General features: G+C 43.1%; 1 protein-coding gene across 1 annotated transcript; it reads right to left on the bottom strand.

Annotated features, from left to right (window-relative positions):
- Positions 1 to 286: 286 nt before the first annotated feature.
- LOC132805605 (uncharacterized) lies at positions 287 to 8,973 on the bottom strand. The gene is made up of 7 exons (XM_060820747.1): positions 8,807 to 8,973; positions 8,148 to 8,480; positions 7,734 to 8,057; positions 4,873 to 4,974; positions 4,758 to 4,785; positions 4,301 to 4,353; positions 287 to 533 (listed from the first exon to the last, which is right to left on the bottom strand). The coding sequence occupies exons 1-6, from the start codon at positions 8,859 to 8,861 to the stop codon at positions 4,317 to 4,319; spliced, it is 879 nt and encodes a 292-aa protein (XP_060676730.1). The 5' UTR covers positions 8,862 to 8,973; the 3' UTR covers positions 287 to 533; positions 4,301 to 4,316.
- Between the last annotated feature and the right edge of the window lie 968 nt (positions 8,974 to 9,941).

Here is a 9,941-nt window from a genome sequence, read left to right as displayed (position 1 = left end):
ACTTGGAGTGGTCAGATTACATGGAAAGAGCGGTGGTGAATGGAATGAAACCGCTGGTTCAGACAGTGAACACCATGTCAGAAATGACCTCCATGTCTAAATCACGCATCTCAAGGCTGTCAGTTCAGTCCAATTTTTCTCCACTCTTCAGATAAGCGCTCTTGGAGTTTATATTTGCATTCTGCAGCTCTTCGTATTTTAGGAGCAAGATATCAATCCAATAAACGTCACAGTTTATTTTATCTGAATTACTTGGAAATTACAGCTTGAATTAAGTCCACAGTAGTCCAGTCAGTTACATGCAACAAAATGACTTCACAAAGTCAAAAGTGAAGTTAAAACCACAGCCTCAGTGTTTGCAAGGCTCCAACTGATTGCAACAGAGCTGTGAGATCTCTTGCAGATCCGGTTTCCTCCATAAATCCTCTTGGATCGAATTCCATCTGGATTTTCACGTGAGACCTGCTTTCTTTTTTTCTTCCTTTACCTCGAAATCCTGACTCCAAGGAGACTTTTGGGGAATTGCTCCCAGTCTGGGAAAATATGTTAAAATTTATAGTGAAGTACAAGTCAAATTTCCTCTTATTTCCCACTCCCTCACCCTCTAGCACGTTTCATACATTCTTAGGCCAATGCAGCATAGAAGGTATCATTTGGACACCTATGGCTGTGTCAGCACCTTGAATGGTCGATTCCACGATTCTACAAGAAGCCCCTGCCCTTGTACAAATATTTATTTAATTCATCGATTGAAATGTCTTGTTGAATTTGCTTCTTTCACCCTTTTTACCAACTCGATAATCTGTTGTCCTCATTCAATCCACGCAACAGTGGCCAGGCCTATTGTGTCGGCTGTGCGTCACTGTCACGATAAGCAAAAAAAATTGTATCAAAAAGCTAGCAGTTGAAAATGTAAATGGATACATCTGGAAATCCCCCTCTTAGTCGGACAGAGGTATTTTACCTGGAATTTACCTCTCCTTTCAATTATCAAATGGAAAAATTGCTTAACAGGTGTGTTGTGAATCCAGTCTCAGTCACCAGAGGGATGTGACACAAAATTCAGATGCACTGCTCTCTGTCAATCGGGTGCAATTTCTGGGAAATGTAACCTGCACATGATTCCATCATTCAACACCTGACTTCGAATTCCAAATATTCACGTGAGCAACTCTATTATATTCGAGGAGAAAGTGAGGTCTGCAGATGCTGGAGATCAGAGCTGAAAATGTGTCGCTGGAAAAGCGCAGCAGGTCAGGCAGCATCCAAGGAACAGGAGATTCGACGTTTCGGGCATAAGCCTGATGAAGGGCTTATGCCCAATACGTCGAATTTCCTGTTCCTTAGATGCTGCCTGACCTGCTGCGCTTTTCCAGCAACACATTTTCAACTCTATTATATTGCCAGGTAATCAAGACTGGCTACCTGACAGAAAACTGAATTAACTTAAGTTCACCCGTGTGATGTTGGTGCAACTGGGAGAATTTATTGCACATACTCAGTGCATTTGCAATTGTGATGTTGTGATGTCTGTTCAACCTGCTGCAGACTCGTGTAGTGTATGGACACATGCACCATTGATAGCGAGGGAACTGCAGGATTTTTAGACAGCGAGATTTAAGGAAAGGCTGGTGTAGTTGCAGTCAAGATGGCAAATAGGTTGGAAGGGCATTTTCAGGTGATAGCATTCCCACATGTCTACTGCCCTTGTCTTTCCATGTGGTTGTGGTCATATATTTGGAAAGTGCTATCTGATGATCTTAGCTTTTTTTAGTGGTTTGAAAACATAATGAAAGCATGCTACAAGGTTCGGTGCTGGAGACTCATCCGTTTACTTTTTTTAAAATAATGGCTGGGATGGAGGAACCATTGTTGCAGCGGCAAAATTAGCTCATGACGTAAAGATAGATAGTTACAGAAATTGTGAAGAGTAGATAATATGGTTATTGAGGCATACAGCTAAGCTAAGTGAGCAGTCAAAAATATCTGACAAATGGAGTTCAATGTGGGAAAATGTATATATTTTGATGGAGGAACAGACAAGAGATAATGGTCGATATATTGCGAGATTGCAAATTTCAGTGATGCAGATGGATCTGGGTATCCTGTTCATGGTTTCCTGAAGGCAAAGATGCAGGTACAGCAAGCAATTAGGAAAGCTGCATTTTCTCTTTTGGTTTCAGATTCCAGCATCCGCAGTAATTTGCTTTTAGCCAGTGTTTAACCCACTGCCACCTCACTTCCAGGGATGCCTACCCTGAAGAAGTACTGCTCTTCTCTCCAACAGGATTTTCGTTTGTCTCTTCTCTCAGCCTAATATAAATACCTCCCTATTTCTCCCTTTTTATAAGCTTTGATAAAGGGTCAGTTAGCCTCAAAACGTCAGCTCTTTTCTCTCCTTACAGATGCTGCCAGACCTGCTGAGATTTTCCAGCATTTTCTATTTTGGTTTCAGATTCCAGCATGCACAGTGATTTGCTTTTATCCTACCAGAACACCATTGTCTTACTAATGCACCACTGACGAACCAACGCATTATTATCTTAACAATTCTCCATTGTCCTACCAAGGCACTAAAATCTTCTGAATGCATCATTGTTCCTACCAATGCATCACTATTCTCCACTGAGCTGAAAATGTGTTGCTGGAAAATAGCAGCAAGTCAGGCAGCATCCAAGGAGCGGGAGAATCGATGTTTCGGGCATGAGCCCTTCATCAGCCCTAATTCCTGAAGAAGGGCTCATGCCCGAAACGTCGATTCTCCTACTCCTTGGATGCTGCCTGATCTGCTGGCATTTTCCAGCAACACATTTTCAGCTCTGATCTCGAGCATCTGCAGTCCTCACTTTCTCCATCACTATGCTCCAACTTGGTGACATCACCTAATTTACTATTGTCCCCTGCCTTACAAGAAAATATTATGCCCATGCAACTGTTTTTCACTCTCCGCTCTACTCATTTCCCTCATGATTTTAAAGAATTCTATGGACTCCCCTCTCACCATTCCCTTCACCAAGGAGAAAGGTGTACTTCCTTTGATCTATCCCGATCAATGAACTCCCTCTTCCTTGGAAAAGAAATCGTGAATCACTTGAGGACTCTGTCTTTCTCTTTAACTCAAGATTTCATGACCTTTCTATGGTGTGTGGCAGAGGACGGAGTTTAACTGATATACAATTTGGGGCAAACACAATGTTTTAAGCAGGGTAAGATGCATTTCTCGCTATTGTAATCCATTCCCCTGATTTGTTAAGTCCACGACACTGTGAGTATTAAATGTTCTTGTCACGGCACTTACCACCTTCCATGATACAAATAAATCTACATCTAGATCACTCTTTTTCAGCATCCAGTTGTAAATACTCTCTCTATTTTGTCTGAACCCCTGCTTTTTGAGCCAACCAAAATAAATCATATCACAACTCCCTTGCATCAAATGTATCTGCTCTTTCAATCAAACTGTCAACATTCTTCTGAAATCTGTAGATTCCCTCACAGACCGTATGTCTTCCAAGTTTCCTGTCCACCATACCTATTGAAATAGTGTCCCCAATATGCTGAAGTTTAAACATTAATTTATATTAGGGCCATCAGAGATCTTAACACCTGAACTCTGCACAATCCAGTTGCGAAACATGCCCACAGCCTAAATTTGCAAGCCATAATGAGACAATAGGAGTCAGCAGACAGGAACATAATATTTCTGCTGGAATTCATAAACAAATAAAATGTTCCTGCTCATATTTATAAATAAATACGATATTATCAGTAAACATAATATTACTGCTGGCATTTATAAAAAGATGATATGTTACTGCTGGTATTTACAAACAAATACAATGTTACTGTTGGCATTTATAAAAAAAATACAATGCTATTGCTGGCGTTTAAAATGAGTATAATGTAACTGCAGACATTTAAACTTAACGCAATGTTACTGCTGATATTTGTAAATAAATGTAATATTACTCTTGGTATTTAGAATTGTAAATAATATAACTGCTGGCATTTATAAGTAAATGCAATATTGCTACTGATATTTATAAACAGTTACATTTAGTGTCTGAAAATGAGTCTAATGTTATTTGCTGGTATTTATAAATAACTGCAACCTTTTTATTTACAATTATTTCAGAGGATAACTAATACAGAAACAGACCTAATATTATGCTAACATGAGGGCTAATGAGTTCTCAGGGAACGACAGGCGTCAGAGTGGAGAACAGATTCACAGGGAGGAATCCACTCATGACTCTCGTGAATTTCCCCATTGGGTTTTTAATCTGTCAATCCCACTTACCTAATTGCAACTGGTCTCATTCGCCTCTTTGTGTTCTCTCTCTCAATCGAAAGCTGGGTGCAGACAAAACCAAAAAGTTGCATGTTACATTTCGCTCTTGTACATCCGCACCTGGTTGCCAGAAAGAGTTGAACAAGGAGTTGTTGAGCGGCCTCACAATCAGTCTGGGAAGGTAGTGCAAGACATAAACGGGCAGGAATCAATGCCTGGATTCAAAAATGTAGAGGATGCTGGGAATAGAGTGTCCAGAAAACAGTCATACTGGACTCGTGCTTCTCTTATATTCTCTACATTTGTCTGAAATTTCCCTGAACCATAGCATTTCGTTTTCCCCCCTGATATTTGAATAACTGGAGAGTTTTTTTTAAAAAAAAACATTTATGGGATGCCACCATCGTTGGCCAAGCGAGCATTTGGAGTCCCAGTGATGCACTTCACAAATGGTTTAGATACTCACGTTTCATTGTGGGGTCTCCTGCCTGTCGCTGTTGGAGCAAGAAACAGCAATTATCAACTGGGAATGGGAAAAAGAATTCTTGTCAATGGATCACTGGGAAATGGTAATTCCTTACCTGATCGACTGCCTTTGTCTAACCAGACCATAATTAGAATCATGATTAGGAGGAGGATTGCCGAGATGATTCTCAAAACGTTATTGACTGGATTGCACCCTTCTGGAGAGAGAAAGAGAGGGAGAATAAAAAAAAAATCACTACTCAGTCAAATCATTCTTATTGTCTGGGATTGTCGAATGGGAATCTTGACTCTATCTGAGCATCAAACTCCGAAGTGAAATCAGAACAAAATCGGATTTGAAGCGGACTCAGGATTCAGGAAGCAACAAAATCTTTGTCAGTTCAGATAAATGGACTGACGGTACAGGTATTGCAACTCAACAATTACAAAAACGGAAGAAAAATATACAGAATCCCAGACTGATGACGCATAGAATGAGGCGATTCTTCCCATTCTATCCGTGCCAGCTCCTCAGCAGGTGTGTCTCATGTGTTGCATTTACCGCAGCCGTGTGATTGTGATTTTCTCAAATATTTCCTATCTTCATTTCAGGCCGCACATCCCCAGACCACAGCAATTGGATTGACGAAAGAATCAAATTCTTCTCACTTTGCCCCAAACAGTTCTTTTTCTGATTCTTTTCAATTCGTGTCTCCCTTTGTTACCTGACCCTCTGCTGGTAGGAACGGTCTGGCCCTCATGGATTCGATGGAACCTAGCACCTACCGCCCTTACTGTTCCACTCTCATAATTTTGGTCAACTTGATTCACTCTATCCCCTTAGCCTTTCGTGATCTGAGGAGAATGACCCCCCCCCTCCCTAACTCTCTACAGAAACTAAATTCACTTGTTGCCGAGTCCCACCCTGGGAAATCAGCCTCTGCACTGTCTCCAATGATCTTTCTCAAGATCTGTGTTGCAGAGTTGGGCACGCCATTGCGGTTCTGACCAGGGAATTATGAAGAGTAAGATAGCATTTTGTTGCAACTGAGTTCTGCGTTAATGAAGGGGAAGTTTCCACATGTTCATCAGTCCCACTCCCTTCACATATTAATGAACGGTCGCCAGTCTGCTTCAACAGGGTTAAGCCGGAACTGCTCTTAACGAATCAACTGCAACAAACGTTCATAAATTAACGCTAGCCTGAGATTCAATTGCTGATACCTGAAATGAACTTAATATTGAGCTTGAGTTTGTCTGTCAGCCAGGGACTGAAAGTGAAGCTCCCAGTAAATTATAAAGGGAGTCAAGCTGAAGCTGACTGGCGGGAAAGTAGTACAGTATTCTGAATGCAACCCCCACCCTTTTAATGGACGGCAAAACAGGCATAAGAGGCTGAGTGGCCTAGTCCTTTGGTAAAAACAATGACTGCAGATGCTGGAAACCAGATTCTGGATTGTTGGTGCTGGAAGAGCACAGCAGTTCAGGCAGCATCCAAAGTACAGCGAAATCGCTAGTCCTTTCCCTACACTCCATTGTCCAATGTTCCTATCAGTTGAGTAGAAGTGAGCGAGTGTGAAACCCCTGCAGGAGCATTCCCCTCATTAGGAAATTCATTACCTCATTAGATTAGATTACTTACAGATTAGATTAGATTACAGCGTGGAAACACGCCCTTTCGGCCCAACAAGTCCACACCGACCCGCCGAAGCGCAACCCACCCATACCCCTACATTTACCCCTTACCTAACACTACGGGCAATTTTAGCTTGGCCAATTCACCTGACCCGCACATCTTTGGACTGTGGGAGGAAACCGGAGCACCCGGAGGAAACCCACGCAGACACGGGGAGAACGTGCAAACTCCACACAGTCAGTTGCCTGAGTCGGGATTTGAACCCGGGTCCCAGGCGCTGTGAGGCAGCAGTGCTAACCACTGTGCCACCGCTCATTGTGTACTTGGATTTATTACAAACCATTTTCCAAGATCTGCTGCCTGAGAATACAACTCTAAAAAGTGAATTGTTATGCTGCACACACATAGATACACACACAGGCGCAAATACACACACTCACTCAAATATACACAAACACACACAGACACTTACACGATCACATGCGCACATATGTGCATATGCAGGCTCAAACTCACAACCTGCACATGCATATAGCACAATATATACTAAGGCATAAATACACACAGAGACACACATGCACCCATATAACAAAGTCAAATAATCCCACACACATACACATACATAATTATGTATGTACACACACAACCACATATTGATACTCGGACTGAAGCATGCACACACTCTCACACAGGTGAAAGCACACTCAGACTCATACAGGCATTCAGAAACTCATACGCACACACATATGCAGACACAGGGACACACATTAGTACACACACGGAGACACACATTTATACACGTTGAAAAGCAAAAAGACACAATCTTATACAGACAGACACAAGCTCAGATACACACATATATAACAGAGATGCATATTCAGATAGACACAGTGACGCAGTCATACATGCTCACATAGGTGCAAGTGCATTCACATATACAGACAAACAAATATATATGCACAGAAACACACGCATGCACACTAACGCAGGCGCACACAAGTTAAATAAGCACTCACACATATGTATACCTTCACACATATATGCAACCCTATTTCTCACAAGCAGTTTTTCATACATAGACACAGGAACGTACATAATCACATCCGAAAACACACGTATGTATGTGTGCAGTCATGCAGCCATGCATTGAAACATGCAAATATACACACACCCATATAAAACACACACACACACGTGCCCAGTCATACACTTTAAAACTATACCCATTTGGTTATTCTTTTATTTGATGGAGGTACTTAATTGATGGACTGAGGTTTATTTTAGAAAATGGGCCACTATAAAGTTGAATCTATACCCACACTGTGCATCTCAATAACTCACCTGCCTTTGCTGCTGCCGGTTCAGTGAAGGACACACTCTTTGTCAGGACTTTCTCTCCCAGTTGAACGACACAAGAACACAGAGCGCCGCTTGTCCACAGTTCCCTGGTCACCATGACCTGACTCGTGATGTTCCAGTTGCCGTCTGGCTCCCGCTTCCCGACATCGCTCGCCCCCTGGGTCACCTCGCCGGATATATTCCAGAAAATGACAATCTCGTTGGAAGAGACCCCGCTGACTAGACACACCAAGGGGACGACGTCCATCTGGGCAGATACAGACGGCGGGAGGAAGACGAGGACGGACGTCTTGTCAGTGGAACTGTCTGGGCAGAGATTGGGACAGAGTTAACGAAAAATGAACGGAAAATCAAAATGGGGTGGACGGTTCGGATTGATTTTGGTGTGTCTCTTACCTCCAACAAGCAGTCTGGGTCCCCGCTGGAGAGGAGCATAGCCATCCCTATCAGCACAGTAGTAGGTCCCAGAGTCATTGACCTGGACATTACGGATTTCCAATAGCAGCACACGCTCGCTGTCACCTTGTTTTGAAATAAATTTACAATCGGACCCCTTACAGTTGGTGGTGTCTATTGCTACCGGGGCTTCACCCACAGTCTGTTTGTACCAGAAATAGCTAGTAACCAACTCCACAGGATAGCTGACATGGCACTCCAACTTGACCGTCTCTCCTACTTTTGCCGTCTTGGCGAAGGGTCCCTGAGGCCCGGCGAGCTGAGAATCTGCAACTGAAGAGATAAAAGTGACATTAAAAGTGATTATTGAGAGACGAGAGTGGAGCCCATTTATCCCCCTCATTTGAGAGTTGCTCCATTATCCTATACAATGGTTCCGGGTATCCTTTTCCATACTATTGTCTACGACAATCCTGCATTTTGGCCATTTTTCCAATTAGACATGACCACAAGTGAATGTATTCACTGCATGAGGCCAGGTCCTTGTTCCTTGGGCGTAGTGAGGGCAGACTTCCACTTTCTGTCCGACTTTGCGGGCGGGGGGGGGGGGAGATGGCAGTACTGTTGTGGTTTGAGAATCCCATCCGCCTCTCACTCACCGTAAAGAGCCAACCATTGCCCTAGAAGCATCAGGAAAAGGGTGTTCTTGATCATTTTTGGGATGTGAGGAATTTGCCGTCTGCTCCCTCCGCTGGCTCTGGGATGGATTGCGGGGGAATGGGTTGTGGTGTTGCATGCGCGTCTAGAGTGCGGGGTGGAGGGATGGGTGGGAGGGCAGCTGAGCTGAGCCCAGGGCGGGAAAGCTTCGCTCCTTTCAGATTGCACTGGTTAATACTATGCGCTTGCCCTTGGGGCTGCATTTTGTCATTGGTTCTCACCTTCCGCTGCTCCCACCCCCACCCCCAACACCTTCCATTCCACACACTTGTGGTCACAACATGTGACATAATCCATGCCAAATAAAAATGTCAAGGAGTAAAGCACTGCGCAGAAGGCGGCCATTGTGCCCATTTCTGAAGACCTTGGAATTTGGGTGACGTCCAGACAGGGTGAGACAAGTTAGGATCTGCCCTGGTCGCTCTTCTGTATATCTCTTAAAATTGACCAGTTTTTATTTTCAATTAAGTCACGAGCTGTGGGTGTCTATGGCTGGGACAGCATTTATCACCTGTCCAAAAGGTGTTCCTTGAGAAGGTGGCAGTGAGCTACCATCTTGAAGTGCTGCAGTGGTCGATGTGAGTATTTATTTGTTGTCCTTCTAGGTAGTGGGCTGGATGGATTAGTGTAGCATGGTGTAATAATATAGAGTACAATTTGTTCTGAGTAAAAAATTTGTACATTATTCATTGTGCAACGTACTAAACACAGACTGGAAGATGATGAACTGTGTGTGTGGAGGGATGTGAGTTTTACTGAGTAATTTGTGAATCTCTGCAACATCAGAGACAAAGAGAATTTCAACATTCGTCCCTGGCGCTTCATCAGACTTTGAGGCCGCAATTCCTTCAGAAATCAAATGAAAACAAAACGTTTAGGATGCTGGAAATCTGAAAGCAAGGCAGAAAGAACTGGAGACACTCACTAGATCTGGCAGCATCTGGGAGAGACGATGAGAGAGAAAGAGAGAGAGAGAGATTTAATGCTTGAAATTCAACGCAATTTTGATTCATTGTTTGACCAGCACTTTGCTTTGTGATTTTTATTACTGTTTGAACTATTTCCTGTCTCTGCCTT

This window comes from Hemiscyllium ocellatum, chromosome 50 (genome assembly GCF_020745735.1).
Source record: "Hemiscyllium ocellatum isolate sHemOce1 chromosome 50, sHemOce1.pat.X.cur, whole genome shotgun sequence".
Lineage (NCBI taxonomy): Eukaryota > Metazoa > Chordata > Chondrichthyes > Orectolobiformes > Hemiscylliidae > Hemiscyllium > Hemiscyllium ocellatum.
The sequence above is the reverse complement of the archived record's forward strand: the minus strand, read 5'-3'. Positions and strand labels throughout refer to the sequence as shown.